Raw genomic sequence first — 23,220 nt, forward strand, 5'->3', positions numbered from 1 at the left:
TTCTTCTCTCTTGAATCTTTGCTCCCTCTTAGGGAAATGGCTAGTAGAATGTTTATCTCACACCAGCTTTGAGGGAAGGAAAAAGATATATCTCTTCCCAGTTTTTTTTAGCTACTCCTTTCTCGGCTGCCTCTTCTAATTGGGTCCGTCTGTCTTTTAGTTTGCCTCTTTATTTGACTCACACGCTTTGACTGTGCTTGTGCAACCTTTTCTTCCCAAGGCCCGTGAACCTCTTGTGTCCAGCAACTGCTGTTTGATTGACAATCAGGTTATCTTGACAACTAGGGAGGGCCAAGAAGGTGGGAGGAAGGAGCATAGGTACTTTTGTCTGTTCAGGCAGTCTGTCCTTCCACATATATATATCCATTACTTTTTACATTGGAATCCTCAAGATTCACGATGTTAAAAGGTTTGCTAAGCCTGAACTGACATTCAAGAGTTAAACTAAGAAAGCTTTATTGCGCAGGTCATAAAAGTTCTTATCTGAAAGTGATTTATTGCGCATGCGTTACACATTCCAAAATTCCTTTTTTTTTTTGTTCGGCTGCCAACTTGGCAACCGGAGATTTTATTATCAAAATGTAACCATTAGTTATTTCTGTTTCATTTACTTTTATTATTTTCGTATTAAAGTTTGTTTATTAATGAAAATACTTTTTACAGACTTTTATTTCTTTTCTTAATATCTAATGAGATATGCGGAAGGGAATCAGCCTCGGTCCATTGATCTCAGATTTTCTCCAGGGTGTTTTTCCCCTGACAGTCCAGTTTAACAATCCAATTCTAATTCATTATTTTATTTTATTTGGATTTGTCAAGGCCACCCAACTCCAGCATGATTTTGGGTGGCATATAAGAAGTCCAGTACAGGTACTCCTTGTGTAGCTAAACAAAAACTAAACCCAAAATAATTGGGACTAGCTACTTGGCCATTAAGTAAAACAGTCACTAAACGAAACCATGACTGCTTATGATCTTACTTCAGCTTCCTTTGTTAAGCAAGTTCATAAATGTGAAGATTACTCACAAAATCGCTCTTTCATCACATTGTAACTACAAATGGTCACTAAATGAGGCAATCGACCTATCCATGCATTATGAACAACACATGACTGCCTGGATTAAAACAGTATTCCCAATATTTAAGGGGGGGGGAATGCAGTGGGCTCTACAGCCACCCTACCTTCATGCCTGGGATGTCTTAAAAGAGGCTTCCAGAAACCAAGGAGACTGGGATGCTGTTCCTGAGGGCAGGGGTATGACAGAAAGGACACTTCTTCAGTCCCATAAAATGGAAACACTTCATTGATGGGACCAGGAGTGCATCCACCCTGCCCAGACACTGGATAGGCAGAAACAGACAAGTGATATGTCAAGTAACCAGATCCTATCTACACCATGAAAGACTAAGCATTTGATCATACAGTGATTAGAGCGGCACAGTGGTTAGAGTGTGGTATTGCAGGCTATTTCTTCTGTCTTGTCTGCAATTTGGCAGTTCAAATCTTATCAGGCTCAAGGTTGACTCAGCCTTCCATCCTTCCGAGGTGGGTAAAATGAGGACCCAATTGTTGGGGGCAATAGGCTGACTCGGTAACCCGTTTAGAGAGGGCTGTAAAGCACCAAAGCGGTCTAAGTGCTATTGCTATCACTCCAAACTACTTGTTATTACACCCAGTCAATAATAGGAATTACAAATAACAGATTTGAGGAAAATACAGGTAGTCCTCCACATACAATAGTTGTTCAAAGTTACAACGGCACTGAAAAAAACCATTTTTCACACTGCCCTTGCAGCATCCCTATGGTCATGTGATTGACAACTGGTTTCATATTTATGACGGTTGCAGTGTCCTGGGGTCACGCGATCCCCTTTTGCAATTTTCTGCCACTAAAGTCAATGGGGAAGCCAGATTCATTTAACCACCATGTCACTGACTTAACAACAGAAGTGATTCACAGCAACCGAGGCAAGAAAAGTTGTGAAATGGGGGCAAAACTCAATAAATGTCTTGCTTAGCAACAAACATTTTGGCCTCAATTGTGGTCATAAGTCGAAGACTACCTGTACATGGAGGAGCTAAATTCTCATAGGGCAATCTGTTAAGAGCAGCAAAAATAAAATTAAAAATTCAGCACCTTCAATTTGGTTGGGAACTGGAAAGATTGAATAGGTTAACTTAAAAATATGCCTCAAAATTTTTGCAATATGTCACGTTTTCACAATGTTGCTGCCAAAATCCTCACCACACAGGTTCTGTACATGCTGCCTAGGTAGCCACTATTTTTGTCCTCTTAAGAGCAGAATAATTCCTGCCTCATCCTACTATCTTCAAAAATCTGTTACTTACTTCGTTCTAGGAGCCAAAGGCCACCATTGTCAATAGTATAGTTACTAGAACCATCTACTGCTAAATTAAAATTACAAGTTCAATAGAATGGGAAGGGAGGAAGATGCTATAGCACTCATTAGAAACCCTTTCCCTCTTTGCCCTATTTAAAGCTTCAGTGTCCTATATATCCCTGATCAATAAAGTATATGGTGCAGTGAAAACATAAGCTGCATTAGGTACTAGATAAGGGAGCTAAGTTGTATTACAGGCATATTCTGCATAAAATTCCTATAAAGTAGGACTGGAGAAACCATATTTAGAAAAATATGTCATAGATCATTAAGCTTTTTGGTAGAATGTAGTCTTATGTTAAATACGTTAAAATATGCATGTCTCACATGATGTTTGCACTCTAGAAATCTCCATTCAAAAGGGAATATATAAAAGAATGAATAATGTTCAGTGTTTTAATGTACCTAGAAATAAACTATTGAATTCAATGAGATCTAATTCTAAACTTCTAGCATATCTTCATTTATTTAGAACATCTGAAATTGTACTGTTAATACACAATTGCCTAATCTGTCTGGCTTCTTCCTTAAAGTGTTCAGTCTTATGATGCTGATTTCAAATAACTCTTTCATTAATTCATTGGAATATATTTCCTTTTACTAAAAAACACTGGTATAATATGTCCATGATTGGGCAAAATGGTAAGTTTGACATCAGAACCTTTCACCTCTTTCTTTGATGTCTTTCAGGATCCCTGCTCACCTCATTTCTTTTAAAGATTCTTTTAGCAAAAAAGAAAAAAAAAGGGGGGGGGACCTCTGATAACCTTTACATCAAAACATAGCCTCTACCATTACATTTATTTTCAGCAATACCTTTGAATCCCACAAAGTTCCCACTGAAGTGATAAACCATTCTAGTTTGTTTTCAGAGAAATAGGAATTTCATGATCAACCAAACTCACTATGACAGTGTTTTTAATTAATAGGCAAGTTTCCAGTGTCTGCCTTTTTGTGAATACCTCTACAATATGCTCCCAAACTTCCAGAATTTCCAGCCCTCCAAAATTACTGCATACATGAAAATGTAATTTAACAGCAACCAAAATCATTCATACAGCACTGGTGCATTACTTCAAAAATATTTTAATTGATCAATAAAATTTATATGGCCATACAACTTATAACGGTGACTTTCAGTGGCAAGAAAAGTTAAAGCCAACAATTGAATTAATCCAAACTATAATGTTGACTATAATGTTCACAAAAATACCAGCTTAAAAGAAAAAAACATTAACCGAGAGAGCTCTCCTAACTTCCTGGCCCAGATCTTTAATGACTTACAAAATGCTAACTGAGCCTGGTCCATCTGGATCTCCAGGATGATACTGTCCACAAGGCAGGTACTGCCACAGAGAAGGCATAACTCTTGGGTTCAACTAGATTGGATTGCCCAATGGAAGGGAACCAGAGCATATCCTCCCTCCTAGGTCTGGTGTGGTGAGCAGAGATCATGGGAAACAGGGAGTCCTGCAAAAAGCCTAGTTCTATGCCATAAAGGACTTTATAGGTGATAAGCAGCACCTTGGATTGCACCTAGAAAATAATTGGAAATGAATGCATTTTACAGAGCAGTGAGATTATATGAATGTAATAAGAAATGTCCAAAACTGCTCACTTGACTTCATTCTGAACTATCTACAGCTTCCAGGTCTTCAAGTGCAGTCCCATATAGAGGGCATAGCAATAATCTTAAGCGGAAGGTTACCAGGGCATGATTCTTACGTAATTCCACTTTAGGAACACCAATATCTTGGTTAAACATCAATGAAGAGCTACAAGAAACCCTTAGCTCTTTTGCTGCCATATAATAGTTCCCAGAATTTTTGCAGCCAACATATGTATGCTTGATTGTCATGACATGTAAAGGGCGTAAGAGAATGTTGAAACCTTTTTTTCTAAACTACTACAGACATATTATTAAAAATAAGATACAGCTAGTCATTGACTTACAACAGTTTACTTGGTGGCTGTTCAAAGTTACGATGACATTGAATAGTAACATGACCATTTTTCACACTTATGACCATTGTAGCATCCTCTTAGTCATGTGATTTACATTTGGATGCTTAATAACTGACTCACATTTATAATGGTTGCAATGTCCCAGAGTCATGTAATCCCCTTTTGCGACAATCAGGGGAAATCAGATTCACTTAACAACCATGTTATTAATTCAACAACTGTAGTGATCACTTAACAAATGTGGCCAGAAAAGTCATAAAATGGGGCAAAACTCACTTAACAACATAAATTTGGGCTCAACTGTGGTCACAAGTTGAGGGACCACCTGTGTTCTATCTTAATTAGTTTAGTAAGGGGTCTATGAATAACATAAGTTCCTCATAATAGAAGTTCCAAGCAATCCTAGTTACTGATGTTCTAGCGGCTTGCAGAAAACCAACCATATAGTACATCAAAGGATTGACTTAAATTTTAAAAGTTTGATTTTCATTTTGTTACTGAATATCTAAAAATCGGAATTATAATATATTTTCTTATGTACAAGAATGTATGTTCTGAATTTGCAATCAAGTATCTATAAAAAAATTCATGTACAAATGAAAATTATTTTCAAAAAGGAAATTTAAAATAATCCTTTAAAAAAATTAAATAAATCTCCTTTTCAAAATGTGTTTCATTTTTCCATAATAAAAATATTTGATATGAAAGTTCTTGTAAACAGATGCTATGGTTTTTCAGCCAACTCTGTCACACACAAATATAATAAATTAAAACTCTACGCTGTATTTTTAATGTATTTTTTTTTTTGCTTGTGTATTTAGTGGGACTCACTCCCTTGTAAATCTTTTTGTAACCTTAATCCCGTGGCATCTGAAATCCGATCTATATTCAGCCTCTTATGTTAATGTAATTTGCAGCTCAGTCCTCTGCTGTTTTGCTAAGAATTATGCTTACGCGGAAACATTATTAGGAACTAATACTTTTAAAGCACAAAAATGCAGTCCCCCTCGTAAGCATTTCTACTGAACAAGCATTTTATGGTTCTGAGCGAAAACAGTATAATTTTAAATATACCTAAGCAAATAAGTAATACTTATACATAGAAGCAAACCTCGTTGATCTCCTCCATAAACATTCCCACCCCGGAACAATATTTTCACGGAACGCCGGTGATCGGAAGGCGACTCCAGCCGGTTTCGTTATAGAAGCGGTCGCCACACCTCAAGATGGCGGCACATTCGCTGTGCTGCTTTCGGCGAATGCCGGTTCAGTGGCTTCTCTTCTGGGAGACAGCTAGGAAAATTCCGCTTCGAGGTTTAGCTTCTGGTCGCCCGGCCTTCGGTTCTCAATTCCGAAGTGCATACAGTTTGGACCAACTCTATCAACCGCAGGAAAAAGAAGCCGATACTGCAAAGGTTGGGATTCGGAGGTCCAAAGGGAAATGCTTATTTAACAGTCCAGCATATTTGAAAGCACCAGACTGGTAGCAGTTAACTTGGAATAGAATCTGATGATGTATGAATTGCTCTGAAATTTGGTGAGAGGAGCAAACATAGTAAATAAAAAGTAGGAGAAATAAAATAATACAGGTGCCTTAGGACTCTGGTGCTTGTATGTATTCCAAACAGGCTCTGCATGTGGTCTGATTTAAAATGTATTGCTTTTTTATTACTTTTCTTTTAAAAGGATAAATTTATTGCAAAATATTTGCAACAGTAATAATTTGGCATGCTCAACGATATGCATTTCTGTGTTACAGGATTTGGCAAGCAAGACAATTCCAGAGATTCCTGTGGGTGAGTCCCTAACATAAGTAAAATGCCTTGACTTTCCTAGATTTCCTTAATATCTTTTATCTCTTTTATCTGCTTTATAAATGAGTGTAAATTTGGTCCCAAATAAATGCTATTCAACTTAATGGGATTTATTTTTGATTAGGTGTACATTGGCTATATACTGAAAATCAGAATATTTTAAGAAAGGATGGATTATTGCACAGAAAGGTCAATGGACATGTGCGAGTAGATGGCAATATAATTTTTTTAAAATAAATATGCATAAAGATGAAACAGCGTGACACTACCCACAATGAAAAAATGGATGGTGATAATAAAGATGAAGATGATGACGACAATGATGATGATGTTGGAATTTGCTGAAATGGCTAAATTGACTTTTTTTTATTAGAGAAAAAAACATCTATGTTTATTGCTGACTGGAAACACCGAATGGACTTACCGTATTTTTCAGAGTATAAGATGCACTAAGATTTTGAAGAGGCAAATTAAAAAAAAAAGTTTTTGCACTCTGCAGACCTTGCAAAAATGGGCCCGGTTTTTTTTTCCCAAAAAAAGGCCATGAATAGCCTTTAGGAGGCTTGTAGAGAGCTCCTGAGGGCTGGAGGGGGCAAAATTGAGCAAAAATCGGCCCATTTTTCGCTCATTTCGGCCCTCCCCAGGCCCCAGGAGCATTCTGAAAGCTTCCTAGAGGCTATGCATGGCTATTTTGGTGAAGGGGGCATAGTTTTGGGAGAAAGAAATGCTGTATTCAATGTATAAGACGCACCTAGATTTTCAGCCTCTTTTTTGAGGGAAAAAGGTGTGTCTTAATACTCTGAAAAATACTGTATTTTTACAGTTGAACTCTTCTTCCCCCCCCCCATTTCTTTTATTTAATCTACATTCATTTCTGTTAGTTTTTAATCTTTCAACAATTCTTAATAAAATTACTTTCGAAAAAACAGCATTAAGAAAAAAAATTTAATTGTGAAAATATTCCTAAAATGGCTATATGGGCAATATTGTATTTTAAGAGACTGTCTATTCTTAATAAGAGTTTTCTAGATGCCAGTACAGGTACTCCTCGACTTAACAACAGTTCACTTAATGACCGTTGAAAGTTACAAGTGACTTATGACCATTTTTAAGAGCCACGGTGGCTCAGTGGATAGAATGCAGTACTGCAGGCTACGTCTGCTGATCACTGGCTACCAGCAGTTTGGATCTCACTGGCTCAAGGTTGACTCAGAGATCGGTAAAATGAAGACTGATTATTGGGGTCAATATGCTGACTCTGCAAACTGCTTAGGGCTGTAAAAGCACTGTGAAGCGGTATATAAGTGCTATTACTATTTTTCACACTTATGACCGCTGCAGCATTCCCATAGTCATGTGATTTACATTCTGATGCTTGACAACTGACTCACATTTATGACAGTTGCAGTGTCCTGGGGTCATGTTTATCTCCATTTTATCACCTTTTGCAGCCTTCTAACAAGCAAAGTCAATGGGGAAACCAGATTCACTTAACAACTGTTACTAATTTAACTGCAGTGGTTCACTTAACAAACAAGAAAAATTGTAAAATGGGGGCAAAACTCAGTTAACAACTTTCTCATTTAGCGACATAAATTTTGGGCTCAATTATGGTCATAAGTTGAAGACTACCTGTATTTGTTAACTCATTCTATTTCTCTTTTAAATATACTTAGAATATAAATGAATATCTTTTCAATCCTTTTTCATGCTTTCATTTTTTGGATTTCCAGATCGTTTGTCTGTATCCTATTCACGGAGCAGTGGCCCAGGAGGTCAGAATGTGAATAAAGGTAAAAACAAAACAAAGACTGAGTATATATACATGTATTTCTTGAGAACAAATCACATTGACATTAATGAGACTTCCTACAACAAAATTAAGGTAAAGATTTTGGAGTTGAGCAGAGTAGAAATTTGACATTATGATCAAGTATTCATGATTAGCAAACTTATCAATACATTGGGAGGAAAAGGTAGGCCCTTTCAAGCTGCATAACTCTTTATCCTGCAGAATTGTTATTTATTGCTTCTTTTCACATCCAGTGAATTCAAAAGCAGAAGTCCGGTTCCATTTGGCATCAGCAGACTGGATCTCTGAAGAAGTCCGACAAAAAATGGCAGTGCTGGTAATTCTCAAAATTTATTTTCCCCTTTTGATATAGATTGTTAAGTAGCATACACTTAGTTTACCAATTTTCTGCAAAAATTCCTGCATAAAATTTCCTACATAAAAAATATAGACCATCCAGAGGGACCCATTTAGGTTGTGTAGCAAAATTAAAATCCATAAAATATAACATCAGAAGATGGATCTTAAAATTTGCTTTATCTCATTATGAGATTGATTCTTTTTAATAAGCACTCTGACATTGTAAATAAAAGCCTGGTAAAAGACATGATGTTAGGGACCACTGAAAATAGGAGGAATTTACTAGTTGATAATTCTATCAATTAAATTCTTCATATGATTGTTTATTAGAAACAGTTTACTTCTCTCCTTAGTTCAAAAACTCAGGATTATGTAAGAATATGAGGTTATATACAAGATTGTATTCTTTATTTCCTTTTATCTCAAAGAATGACTGGCCTCCTACAATTTAGCAGACAGGTCCCAGTGTCAAAGAACTGCTTTAAATGGTTTCAGGTAGAAATTGGGGGCACAATATTGCTATATAAGGAGGTCTAACCCCAAGTTTTCAAACAAAATGAATTATTTGTTGCTAGACAAAAATATAATTTGTCTACAAATATAGGGAATGATTGATTTCACACTTTAACCCTTAATATGGCTAGCTTGATTTTGGCTTAGTGGAATCATAAAATCATCATTATTGTGTAACATTATGTAATTTTAACCACTAGAGTTAACGTGGTGACTTTACAAATCATATTTTGATAGAAGAAACCTGTTTTATTTTCCAGAGAACAAAAAAATATATAAATATGCTCCCTCTTTAAGGGAGATAGGAGTTTAGAAATGTGAAAAATAAATACAATAAATAATAAAATGTTTTATTTCCCAGCAAAAACTTAAGATCAATAAACTGGGAGAGCTAATAATCACTTCTGAAGTGAGTCGCTATCAGATGAGGAATTTGGCAGACTGCTTGCAAAAGATCAGGAACATGATTGCCGAATCCACTGTGAGTCCTCATGTTATATCTGAAGAAACTGCTGAGATGATCAGAAACAGGTAAATCTGAGACAAAAATAACAGGACTGAATTAGAATTCCTTTGGACATAAGAATATGATGCATATACACTAGAATTCTCAGTTGATGCTCCCTTAGGTCAAGATGGAGCCATTTGTAATTAAAACAAGAACTACTACTCTCTCATTATTCAGCATAATTATCACATTAGGCAGTTTAAGAAAACACTTGTTTTCTTAAACTGTAGATACTGAGTATCTACAGTTTAATACATCATAATAAATAAGACAGTCTAGTTCTTTATTTTTCTTAATTTCACTTAGGGAAACAAAGACAAAATTTGTTAATTTTGGATGGCACATCATGGATCAACATGAACATTCTACATTTAAAATGCTGATTAATCTAGATGGACGTTGTATCTTTACTAACAAATGGGGAATTATTTCTTTACACCATTCACTAACTTTGCTCACTTCAGATTCAACAGCTCCCTCTAAACCAACATGTTTTCTTTCTTGAAGTTTAACTTACTTGTAAATTGTTGTCATGTTGTTGTGATATGTGTTATATTTGTAACTCCCACGGGAGAGGCAGATTTTCCCTTATCACATGCCTCTAAAGTTCCTGCTTCTTGAAGGAATGTAGATTTATAGATTTTAGTTTTCTTTTACGACTCTTGTATATTTTTGTGATTGACCAGAATAGGTTGTGTGATTTCTATGTATTATGCCTCACAGTTAACAAAGGGGGCATCCCCTACCCAAGTAAAGAGTCACAACAAAAAGTGCTACAGAGTACTGTCCTAGAGGTTTCTGGGAAATGAAGAATAGAAAGTCTTCACAATCCATCCTATGGAATCAGCTCTGGCCATTGCAATATTATTTTATGAACATTTGGTCTAGATTCTAGAAGAAGGGTAAGAATCCAGAATTACTTTACAACCACTTAAATGTCATTTTCTACATCTGTTTGGCTTTAGGGTGGAGACGAGGAACAGAGAACGCCTCCGACAAAAAAAAGCACGATCTTCTTTGAAGCAAAGTAGACAAGTGGACTATGACTGAACATCTTTTGGAGACATAAATAATGCAAAGACATATTCCTTGGACTCTTATTGTTTCCTAGATGGAAAAGAGAAACTTCTTGTGTTCTTTACATTAAAATAAAAAAAAACTAGATCGTCAAAATTTGCCCTTGAAACAGGAACGGATGTTTAATTAAATTTATACTATTAGTAATGGTGGCTGAATATACAGGTAGTCCTTGACTTACAACCACAATTGAGCCCAAAATTTCTGTTGCCAAGCGAGAGACAGTTATTAAGTGAGTTTTGCCTCATTTTATAACCTTTCTTGCCACAGTTGTTAAATGAATCACTGCACTTGTTAAGTTAGGAACGCAGTCGTTAAGTGAATCTGACTTCAACTTTGATTTAGTTGTCAGAAGGTAAAAGGTGATTACACGACCCTGAGACACTGCAACTTGTGAGTCAATTGCCAAGTGCCTGAATTTTGATCATGTGACCATGGCGATGCTGCAATGATTGTGTGAAAAACGGTCATAAGTCAATAAGTCATTAAACGAATTCTTATAAGTTGACGACTATCTGTATAGCTAATTGCAATATTAAAGTATACTCTTGTATAAGAAATGCTTCAAAATGTTTAGCTAGTAACTGCAGAAATCTCAGGAACTCTAAACTCACCAGAGACAGCTGCCTTGTTGTCTCCTCATGTGCAGCAGTTGTCTATAGCATTTGTGGGCGATCTCAAGTCTTCTCCTTGTCTGGGAAGAGAGGGAAAGGAAGGAAGGAAGTTCAGAAAACCAATACCTGCTACCTTATACACTTGTTCTACGCCTATCTATATACTGCTAAAACTTCTGTTTGTCTGTTTGTAACCTTCAATTGATGAAATGGCAATCATTTTTGAATCAACGTACTTCAAATGGGCTAACTTTAAAAAGTGTTTAAAATCCAGCATAACCTCTATGGCCATGATGGGAAACCTATGGCACATGTGCCACAGGTGGCACGCAAAGCCCTCTGCAGGCACGCAAGCTGTTGTCTGAGCTCAGCACTGCACATGCATGCACACTTCCCGCTGGCCAACTGATTTTTGGGTCTCTGTCACACATGCACAGGAGGTAGAGGGGGCCACATGAGCAGGGACGGAGGGAGCGCAGGGGAGGTGGACCATGCCCCCCCCCCAATGGTCTGTTTTTGCTCCCAGGAAGCTGCAGGGAGGCCTAGGCCCAAAATGGGCGCAGGGGTCATGCGTGCATACATTGGGGGAGCAGGGGGGCATGTGTGCATTGCATTATGGCTGCAGCCAGGCACTTTTGTATGCGCGCACACTCACTTTTGGCAAACAACAAAAAAGTTAGCCATCACTGCTCTATGGGATTGAAATTCGGTAAAGTTGTGTCTGCTTCAGCATTGCTCCATTGCCATGGTCGGCTGTAGTTGCATGCCCATCATTTTCAATGCTGCCTGCCAGGTTCCCACAAGGAAAGTCAATGGGGAAGCAGGCAAGGAGGGTCACAAATCGTTTGTGTAAATCACTACTCCTGTTTTTTGTGATTTTTTCTCTTGAGAAGTGCTGTTACAGATTATGAGTTCCCAGAAAGATTTTATACTTCATAGCACTCCCTGCTTCCCCTCGCTCCATAGCAGCTCATGCCAGCCCATCCATATTAAGTAGTCCCTGCCCAGGGGCCTCTGGTGCCCTGCTTGTATTCAGTAGTGTGTGTGTGTGTGTGTGTGTTGCATGTTTGTTCTGTTTCTCTGGTTAGGTAAGGAAATACTGCTGAAACAAGGACCCAATGAGGCATGGGTTGTTTGGTTTCTACTGATATTTCTTTTTATTCATTAAAATCAATATTACAACTGGACTTGGCAAAGGCTACATTTTGCCTTTCCACAAATGCCTCATAGTAAGATGAGGATAAATGAGGCAGATCCTTAATATTTAATTTTTATACGCAAATACTGACAAAATACTTGTAAATTTTATTTTGAAATCATTTTGAGAGGGCCAGAACGGTGAATAAAATACAAGTGTAAAATGCAATAAAGCCAAGTAAATGTGAATCTCCAGAATCTGCAAACAGAACATTGTAGTATTGACGTATTTCCACAGCGATCGCAGCAAAACATTAAGTAAAAATAGCAGCACCCTCAACAAAAGCTGTCATTTAAAAGTGCGCAAAACAGATGAGTTTTAAAGCTTTTATAAATGCTGCAAGTGAGATGTACTTGCAAGGGGCATTTACTAAATACGTCTATTTCTATTGTTTGAGAGAAAAATTCATCCAGTGATGAAAGTGCGTCTAAGCATCTATTCTTTGAACTTACACAATTCGGGAAGGGAGTGGCATGTATATTTTTCAGCCCAGTCATTCTGGGCTAATATTAACATTTTTAGCCTCTTGCTTAGCCCCGGCTTTGCAGTAATTCCCACTTGCCACTAGGTGTGGATAAAGAGCTTCATTTTTTTCGGCTGAAAATGACTCTAGATCCAATCAACCCCGTATTTTATAAAAGTTTAAGTCAGTTCTATTTCGAAACGGATACGTTCAACCATCTGGAGCAAGTAACTAAATAGTGACAGGGTCAGATTGAAAGCCTGCGGTATGACAACGATATTAGGCACGTTTTTGGAGTGTGCCTCCTGCCCCCTACACCGAAGTGTAGCGTCGAAGAAAAGCCTTACACGATAGGTTGCTGTCATGCTGAGGTAAAGAAATCAGCAGAAATATTCGTAACAATAGAAGGAAAACTGAGCAACTTAAATATTTACAAAAGCAAGAGAAGACAACAATTTAAAAAACCACACCCCCAAAAAACAAATTTTCCACCCCAGATGGGACTCGAACCCACAATCCCTGGCTTAGGAGGCCAGTGCCTTATCCATTAGGCCACTGGGGCTACGCAAGAAAAAGCTGCCTACGTTTGTACTTAACTCTGTAATATCCGACTCATCACTCTTCGGTGTTTTATCTTTTCTGTTCCATTCGCACAAAATAATAATTGGAGACCAAGGTGGATTTACTTCCTTTATACTATTATCTGAGTGGTGGGTTTTTTTGGCAGTTAAGTGTTGCCTGTATAATCTATTATAATTCTCATTCCCTCCCCCCCCTTTAGTTTAATTAAGGTGACCAACTTTTTTACAATGAAAAGGAGGACAAATAAATTGGAAAAAATATATCATAAATAAAAGAAATATTTTATTCATTGCAACAATAATACACTAAAATATGATATATGCATAATAAAAACATTTGCAACATTTTATATTGTAATTATGCTTACATGCCTGTTAATTATTATTTAAATGAGTACTTTTCCATTGAATTAATATTTTTTGTCAATGTATCATCTTCTAACAATATATTGGAAATATCTGAACAAGAAATATCCTTCATATTGAATTTTACGGCAAGCTAGAGTATCAACATTCAATCTCGATTTCTCACTTGTCGAAAAATCATTGGCAATTGAAAAAAACTCTTTCAACTGCTGCATTAGTTCCAGGGCAGCACAACGTAAATTGAACAAGTATAAATAAATGTTCACATGGAATATGTTCATTTTTGAAATGGCTGAAAATATCCACCCATCTTTTTTCAATTTCAACATGTTGATTTTCCCATTGTATTAATTTTTCAGAATTTAAATATACATTCAGTCTTCTAATTTCTTCAAAGAGACAATTGTCGTCTATTTTAATGTCTAGCATTTCTTTAGATAAAAATTCAACACAAGATTCAATATCTGTTCAATATACTTGCGATGAAGTAAAAAAAACACCATTAAAAACTGTTTAATAAAATGTGAATTGTACTTACCTCTGTATAATTTAATATTCACTGAGAAAGAAATAATTACCGTGAGTCATTCAATTGCCGACGTGCCGTGAGTCTACTGCGTGCGTATGTGCCGTGTTGTGTTTTGGTAAGAAGTAAACAAAGCCACTTGCACGCGGCGCTCTCTCTCAAGGTCTCCCGTGCGGAGCACATGCGTCTCATAATCGCGTCTTATACCGCACTATACCGAGTCTTGACGAATTGTCATGTCAAATACAAATACGTCACATAACGCACAACAGATTAGTCTTCAAATATCGAAAAGGAGGACATGTAGGAGGACACTTTTCGAGGGAGGACAGAACTTACAAAAGAAGGACTGTCCTCCCTAAAGGAGGACGGTTGGTCACCTTAGTTTAATGGTCTCCAAGTATGTGAGATTTCAAGAATTCCTGCCTGCAGGCTGAATGGCCAAATTCTACAACCCTGAATACGTACCTCAAAGGAGGCATTTGTTATTTCAGCAGCTGCATCACAATGCTGGCTTATATATAACTTATATATAACATTCAGATTCTTTTCACAGGGTCTGCTGCGGAAACAATTCCCAGAGCTTTACATTTACAGTAGCCATCAGATCCAACCTGCTGACCAGAACAGGAATCAAAATCTGTGTAGCCTCTGCCTGAATTACTTTTTATTTTTAAAAAATAGTTAAAAATAAATGTAAAAGAAAACCAAAACAAACAAGCAAACAAAAAAACTGAAAAAGCAGACTCCGTGGACCACTGGGTCTTTTTCTGCTGTCAGTTTTCTATGTTTCTCTGAATACTTTCAAAAAGCCCACTATCCCTCTACATCATCAGCCCTATTGTCCAATTTCTCTTATTCTTAGAAGTTCTTTCCCCTAACATTCAGCTAGAGTCTGCCTTCCTGAAACTTAAATCCATTGTCTTTGCACTCTCAGGGGGGGAAACAAATTTTTACTTCTCCTGTGTGATATCTTTTCAGATATTTGAATAGAATAGAATAGAATAGAATAGAATAGAATAGAATAGAATAGAATAGAATAGAATAGAATAGAATAGAATAGAATAGAATAGAATAGAATAGAATTCTTTATTGACCAAGTGTGATTAGATACACAAGGAATTTGTCTTTGGTGCATATGCTCTCAGGGTATATAAAATACATTCATCAAGAATAAAAAATACAATACTTAGTGATAGTTAAGGTTACTAATAAGCTATCAAATCATACTTGGAAACAAGTAAAAACAATATAAATAGAAAGATACAAGCAACGTGGTTATAGTCATAAGTGGGAAGACATAGATACTAGCAAGGAAGAGAAGAATAATAGTAATACAGTCTTAGTAAATAATTTGACAGTATTGTGGAAATTAGTTGTTATAAGGAAGGAGGGAAGACAGGCCCTGAATCTTGGTTCAGACTTTGGTTCATTATAACATTGCAAAGACTGGTCAAGGAAAAAGATATTTGCAGACAGAGGCAGGGTGGGATCAATGAGGCTTGACATTTATATATTTTTATCTGCATGTTCAGACAGACCATGAGGGGTGTATCCTGTTATTTGTCTAGGACAGGGGATAGTCCCGTGTTTGTCTCGCAGATGTTAAATGTTCCTTGACGTATTTTTATTCTCGGCTCTTTCTGTACTTTTCCATTTCTCCTTTTATCAATTTAGCAAATGTATGCCTGCGTATATGCTTACGTCAAAATGACTATATAAGATTGTTGTTTGAGACTGTTCGGGGTTCAAACCCCCATATGCTGTTTTAGCTGTTTGAACCTGCGCAATAAACTTACTTGCATTGCAAAGAGCTGGTCTTTGAGTCCTCAATTTCCACAACAGTTAAGCAGAGCAATGGCATTCAGGAAAAAACTGTCCTTGTGTCTAGTTGTTCTGGTGTGCAGTGCCTTATAGTGTCATTTTGAGGGAAGAAGTAGAAACAATTTATGTCCAGGATGCAAGGGGTCTGTAGATATTTTCACAGCCCTCTTTTTGACTTGTGCAGTATACAGGTCTTCAATGAAAGGCAGATTGCTATTATCCCCAATGCTCGTGTATTGTCTGACCCTGTCAACTGGTAAAAAGACTACATTCACTACTGTTACTGCTTAACATTTTGCTCCCTTCATTGAGCAGGTGTGGAATGTTTACTCTTTCTTTCTTTTTGAAATATCTGAAGAAGTGGGATTAATCCTTATTGCCTTTCACTAACCCTAGCATTTTAAACATCCACTTAGCTGACATCTGTTCTACAGTTATTGGCTGTACTTGGCTCTCTTTCCATTTCCTGAATATGTCCTTTTTTTTAGCTCTTCATTCTTATTCATTGGAGACGGGGGAGGGATGGAGGGGACAGCAGGGAGATGGGGGGGGAGCAGCCATAATGGCCCTGGCTGTCCCCCATTTTCCCTCAACAGGAATTGTTTAGAATTATGCTTTGAGTATCTCATTCTTTGGGCACTCCTATCCATCTGGAGCAGAGGTCTTCAAACTTGGCAACTTTAAGACTTGTGGACTTCAACTCCCAGAATTCTCCAGCCAGTTGAAGTCCACAAGTCTTAAAGTTGCCAAGTTTGGGGACCCCGGATCTGGAGCATCTTTTAGTGCTCCTGTCCTGAGATCCTACAGTCTTTATTATTACTGGGATTGTATACATAATCTACTGCTTTAATCCAAAATATATTTGATTACACTTAATTTCCTTTCCCTTAAAATTAAGAACATTAGCATTACAAGTGATGTGTGTGTGTAAAAGGCAGCACTGATCACTGATCATAACAGCACAAGAATAGGCACTAAGCACCAGATTCATAGAAGCAGGGATTTACCGCACTAGATAGAACCCAAGGGGTAGATCAGTGTCTCTCAGCTGAAAGATGTATGGACGTTAACTCCTAGAATTCTCCAGACAGCCATCAAGGAGTTTCCACAGAAGACTGGGAAGAATAATAGAGCTAAGAATCTGTGGGAGATCTCGATCCAGAAGGACAAGCAGGCATTAGATAATCAACCTGACACTGTAGTAGTAGCCAAATTAATAGACAAAGACCAGAAGAGCTCGGGAGGCCAGGCAAGCAGGGCGAGGCATGAGTGATGTGGAGTTGGCCACGCCCAGCCACTCACATGATCACCCAGCCACGCCCATTAACCAATTCCCACCAAGCCACACCCACAGAACTGGTAGTAAAAAAAATTGAATCCCACCACTGCTTACATGCAGGGATGAAATTCAGCAGGTTCTGACAGGTTCCGGAGAGCCGGTAGCAGAAATTTTGATTAGTTCAGAGAATCGGCAAATAACATCTCTGGCTGGCCCCAGAGTGGGGTGGGAATGGAGATTTTGCAATATCCTTCCCCTGCCACGCCCACCAAGCCACGCCCACAGAAACAGTACTAAGAAAATTTGAATTTCGCCACTGCTTACATGATCACTTTCCCTCACCTCTCCTGCTACTTCTATTTCCCAAAATTATATTCAGTATTGATTAATTATCAGGTTAAGGATTCTCTGAGACTCTTTTGCCTTCTTCCACACTCTGAGGGAGGAAGTTGTCAGCAAAATATGCCTCACATCTTCCTAGAAGGACTAGGTATGGCAGAATGTGCCTCTCACCAAATAAAGGAATTAAAGGACTTTTTGCCTAGGTAGGAGCACCAAAGTATTGTTTTCCTGTGGAAGAGCAGCAGGGAAGTATGCTGGGGTGTAAGAAAAAGGCAGGTTGGAGAACGCCTTCACTGGCGCCAATTCTTGATGGCAGACGAGAGCTCTGCCCTCAGTCCTCTCATCCCACCAAATGATCATTCCATGGGATCAGACAACAGGAACCAGAGGTCCCATCATGCCTGTATCCACTCTTTCCCTTCTGTTGCAAGGGAAGCAGAACAGGAGAGAAGGAGGGGAAAGGGATCTTTTGCTCTTTCATTCTCCACCCCGCAGGATGGTGGCTCTGTGGATGGAGAAAAGACAGCAGAAGGACTGCTCCCCCTTTTGTCTTGTTGGGCAGCATTACCATGCGCTAAAGAGATAATTCTGCCTCACTCCCATTTCCCCATAGAGTGGTGTAGGACGTTAGCGCCCACCCCTCTCCTAGAAAAATGAACTATTCTAGGAAATATTAAAAAGGCAGAATATTATATTTCCCTGGATGAGAAATGGAGAAACAGTTTTTTTGGCAGGAAACAGACTCGCTCTTAATAGCCTCCACCCTCCTCAATAGCCCACAGCAGACATCAGCACTTAAGAGATAAAGAGATAGCTAGGTCTATTCATAAGCAAATATCCTCACCCAAGATCCAACAAAGGTAGGATTAGTCCTAAGCCCATCTCACCAAATGGCACCTGGGAAGATTACAGCACCCAGCAAGGTTCAACCAAGCCTGGGACTCAGGACAGCCTACAGAGTTGCCCCTGCATGGCCCCATGGGAGTCTGACAACCAATCAGAATACAAGATCAAATTCAAAAGCCCAGAGAGGGCATAAAACTCAGGCACTCTCAGCATCTCTACCCTTTTTTTCTTCTTCACCCAACATCTTCAAGGAATGTGATCCTGTCCACCATTAAAACCATCTTTCCAAACAGCCACTATGTTTCCAGGGTATTTCTCCCCACTTGGAACTGAACCCAGAAGGATATTTCTTCCAGCAGTGGAGTGGGGCAAGAGCAGTCTTCTGCTAACAGAAAGAAGGGGATGGGATGGGAAGGGGAGGGTGGGGTGGGGTGAGAGGAGAGAACATATTGGAGAAATGAGGGAAGAAAATCTATCAATCTTCTCATAACAGTATGTGGCACTGACAGCAAAATACCCTACGTCTTTTTTATTTCTTGTACAGCTTCCGAAAGACCACTGGACAGGAGTACAGAATTGTAGCCATCATCACCACTGAGGTGTTGCTGTAAAGTCAATTATCAGGTCTAGATGTATAGCTTTACCTGTATGGAGACGTGGCTAAAGGCTATTTTCCAATACATCTCCAATTCCACAGAACACCTCAAAGGAATAGCTGGTTGCTGGCAAAGACCCACTTTCCCCTACCACATCCGCAACTGCTTCCCCCCAGTCCTAGTAGGCAGGATTAGCAGGAGACGTGGAGGAGTTGGTTCTTTGGCCCAAAAAATAGATAGCTGGTCCTGAAAAGTGACACAATGTAAATTTAGTCATAACAGTCTCCACTAGCCAATAGGAATGGGGCAGATTCTTGGCCCAATCTGATGTTGCCAGAGAAGACATGAAAGAATCAGGAAAACCTCAGAGGGGGAACAAGTGATATAAGTAGAGAATGCAATGGCATGGGATGAACCATCCATTCATTTATTCCTGGAATGGGTAAAAAGACATCTTCCTGTTGTGGATTTGAAGGTGATATCATCTATTGACATCCTCTAACTACTGATTTGTTTTATCTTTTTTTAACCTATCATATTTTGAAAAAATGAGTCCCATATTTCATTATATTTGTCCATACAAATTAGTAGATTTTTTCAAAAATCATGATAGATAGATAGATAGATAGATAGATAGATAGATAGATAGATAGATGATAGATAGATAGATGATAGATAGATGATAGATAGATAGATAGATAGATAGATAGATAGATAGATAGATAGAGATAGATAGATAGAGATAGATAGATAGATAGATAGATAGATAGATAGATAGATAGATAGATAGATAGATAGATAGATAGATCTCAACAAATAAACCAGCAAACATGTGGAAAACTCTTAAAAATATCATGTTACTACAAACCTCCTTCCCAGGCTAAAGGAAATCAACAACTGGCAGATGACCTGAACGTGTTTACCTGCAGGTTTGAAAGGAAACTACAGCCACCAATCTCCACAACCCCCATCCCAGACACACCAACAACAGCCAAATCTCCTACAACTGACCCCATTCCATTGGATTCACAATCCCTGGTAAACACAGGAAAGGAAGTGCAAGATCTATTTCACAGACAGAAGCCAGTAAAAGCACCAGGCCCAGACAAGATAACTCTTTCTTGCTTAAAAGTCTGTGCTGACCAATTGACCCCTATCTTCACCTGAATCTTCAACAAATTACTAGAGATGTGCCATGTTCCTTTTTGCTTCAAATGCTCCACTATCATTTAATTTTAATTTAATTTAATGCTTCTAGACCGCCCCCTCTCCCGAAAGGGACTCGGGGCGGTGTACAGTTCATACAAAATATAACAAGATACAATAAAATTAAATATGTACAGTTGACAGTTGACATGGAGGAGGTTAAAATGCCGTTAAAAGAACTGTACAAAGCAGATATAAAATAAATTCAAACCCCTAAAAACAAATACAGTAAATTAAAAAAACCCTAAAATAACCAGATATAGTACGTTTGCCAGGAGGGACAGTTGAATTATGCCAGGCCTGCTAATCGGAACAGGTGAGTCTTCAGTTTTTGCCGGAAGGAGTGGAGGTCAGAAGTGGTTCTAATGTCGGGGGGGAGGTCATTCCAGAGGGTTGGGCCCATCACAGAGAAGGCCCTACTCCTCGGTGTCGCCCGCCGGCATTGTCCAGTGGATGGCACCAGGAGAAGTCCCTCCCTGTGTGAGCGTATTGGCCGCAGGGATGTATGTGGGAGGATGCGATCCCGCAAGTAACTAGGTCCCGTGCCATGGAGCGCTTTAAAGATGGTAATCAGCACCTTGAAACGCACCCGGAAAACCACAGGTAGCCAATGCAGCTCGCGCAGGAGAGGTGTTACGTGGGAGTACCTCGTACTCCCCATCACAGCCCGTGCGGCTGCATTCTGAACTAACTGCAGTCTCCGGGCGCATCCCAAGGGCAGCCCCATGTAGAGAGCGTTGCAGTAATCCAGGCGGGACGTCACCAGCGCATGAGTGACCGTGCGTAGGGCATCCCGGTCCAGTAGGGGGCGCAATTGGCGCACCAGGCGAACCTGGTGGAACGCCCCCCTTGCCACGGCCGCCACATGGTCATCCATTGACAGCCGGGCATCAAGGAGGACGCCCAAATTGCGCGCCCGTTCCACAGGGGGCAATTGCTCGCCCCCTATGGCCAGCGATGGAATCAGCTGGCTGAATCGAGGTGCCGGTAGCCACAGCCACTCAGTCTTGGAGGGGTTGAGTTTAAGTCTGTTGTCCCCCATCCAGCCCCCGACGGCCTCCAAACACCGGGACATCACTTCGACAGCCTCGTTGGGGTGGTTTGGAGTTGAAATATACAGCTGAGTATCATCAGCGTAGAGGTGATACTCAACCCCAAAACCACGGATGATCTCACCCAGCGGCTTCACATATGTGTTGAACAGGAGAGGCGAGAGGACCGACCCCTGTGGCACCCCACAAGTGAGTGGCCTCGGGGTCGACCTCTGTCCCCCTGTCAACACACATTGCCTCCGGTCGGAGAGGTAGGAGCCGAACCACCGCAAAACGGTACCTCCGACTCCCATCCCCTCCAACTGGCACAATAGGATACCATGGTCGATGGTATCAAAAGCCGCCGAGAGGTCTAATAGGACCAGGATAGAGGAACAACCTCTATCTCTGGCCCTCCAGAGATCATCAACCAACGCGACCAAGGCTGTCTCTGTGCTGTGCCCAGGTCGGAAGCCGGACTGGCGTGAGTCTAGATACTCGGATTCGTCAAGGTGTCGTGGAAACTGCTGGGCCACCACATTCTCAACAACCTTCGCTAGAAACAGAAGGTTGGAGACTGGACGATAGATAGCTAGCTCCATTGGGTCAAGTGAGGGCCTCTTAAGTAAGGGCCTCACCACCGCCTCTTTCAAGGCGGTTGGTAAGGATCCCTCACCCAATGAGGCATTCACCAGGCCCAGAAGCCAGCCTCGTGTCACCTCCCAAGATGCCAGTACCAACCAGGAGGGACACGGGTCCATTAAACATGTGGTGGGTCGCAGCCGTCCACGCAACCTATCTAAATCCTCGGGGGCAACAGAATCAAACTCCTCCCAGGATGGTCTCACAAGACTCACTGTTGGCGGCTCGTCTGGTCCACTGAGTGGGGCCCATCCGCTCCGGATCTGAGCGACTTTGTCCTGCAGATATTCCCCAAATTCCTCTGCTCTGCCCTGTAAGGGTGCCCCCTGCGTCCTCTGTGACAAGAGGGAGCGGGTCACCCTAAACAGGGCGGCAGGGCGGTTATCCGCGGACGCAATAAGGGTGGCACAATATCTACGTTTGGCCGCCCTTAATGCCACCAGGTAGGTCCGCAAGTAGGATCTTACCTGTGTTCGATCAGATTCGGAGCGTGAGGACCTCCACCTGCTCTCTAGACGTCTCCTGTGGTGCTTCATCACCCTCAGCTCCTCGGTATACCAAGGAGCCCGGGTGGGTCGCTGCCGCAGGAGAGGTCGCAAAGGCGCAACCCGGTCCAAGGCCCCAGCCGCCGCCCTATTCCAGGCGGCCACTAGGTCCTCCGACCGAGCGCGGGTCAGGGCTACAGGTAATGGCCCAAGCTCCGTCTGGAACCTATCCGGCTCCATCAGGCGCTTGGGGCGGTACCAGCGTGGACCGTCTGGTCCCGCCTCCTCGCGGTGGGGGGTAGCGCCAGGGAAGTCAAGCCGGAGACATGAGTGATCTGACCATGACAGGGGTGTAACAGTAAAATCCCCTCTACCCAGATCACTCGTCCACTGCTCAGATACAAAGACAAGGTCCAATGTGTGGCCTCCTTCGTGTGTGGGGCCCTGAATTAACTGGGTCAGGCCCATGGCTGTCATGGAAGCCATGAACTCCCGAGCTACCTCAGATGCTGCTCCCGTCGACGGCAGGTTGAAATCCCCCATGACCATAAGCCTGGGGATCTCAACCGCCGTCTCCGAGATCAGCTCGAGGAGCTCGGGCAGGGCTGCTGATGTATAGCGAGGAGCCAAGTATACAATCAGCAAACCCAACTGCCTCCGTGGGCCCCATTTCACACCAAGGGACTCACACCCGGATATCTGAGGAACAGTGAACTCCCTCGGCTCTAGACCTTCCCGTATAACTACCGCCACCCCACCACCCTTACCCAGGGCCCGAGGCTGATGGA

The 23,220-nt window shown here is 40.5% G+C and overlaps 1 protein-coding gene across 1 annotated transcript; it reads left to right on the forward strand.

Moving 5' to 3' along the window:
- The first annotated feature begins 5,560 nt into the window (after positions 1–5,560).
- Positions 5,561–10,818, forward strand: MRPL58 (mitochondrial ribosomal protein L58). Its single transcript, XM_081958787.1, has 6 exons — positions 5,561–5,784; positions 6,129–6,165; positions 7,917–7,976; positions 8,230–8,312; positions 9,210–9,379; positions 10,322–10,818. Exons 1-6 carry the CDS (start codon positions 5,596–5,598, stop codon positions 10,404–10,406), a joined length of 624 nt encoding a protein of 207 aa, XP_081814913.1. The 5' UTR covers positions 5,561–5,595; the 3' UTR covers positions 10,407–10,818.
- Positions 10,819–23,220: the final 12,402 nt, after the last annotated feature.

Source organism: Natrix helvetica, assembly GCF_964273705.1.
Source record: "Natrix helvetica genome assembly, chromosome: 1".
Lineage (NCBI taxonomy): Eukaryota > Metazoa > Chordata > Lepidosauria > Squamata > Natricidae > Natrix > Natrix helvetica.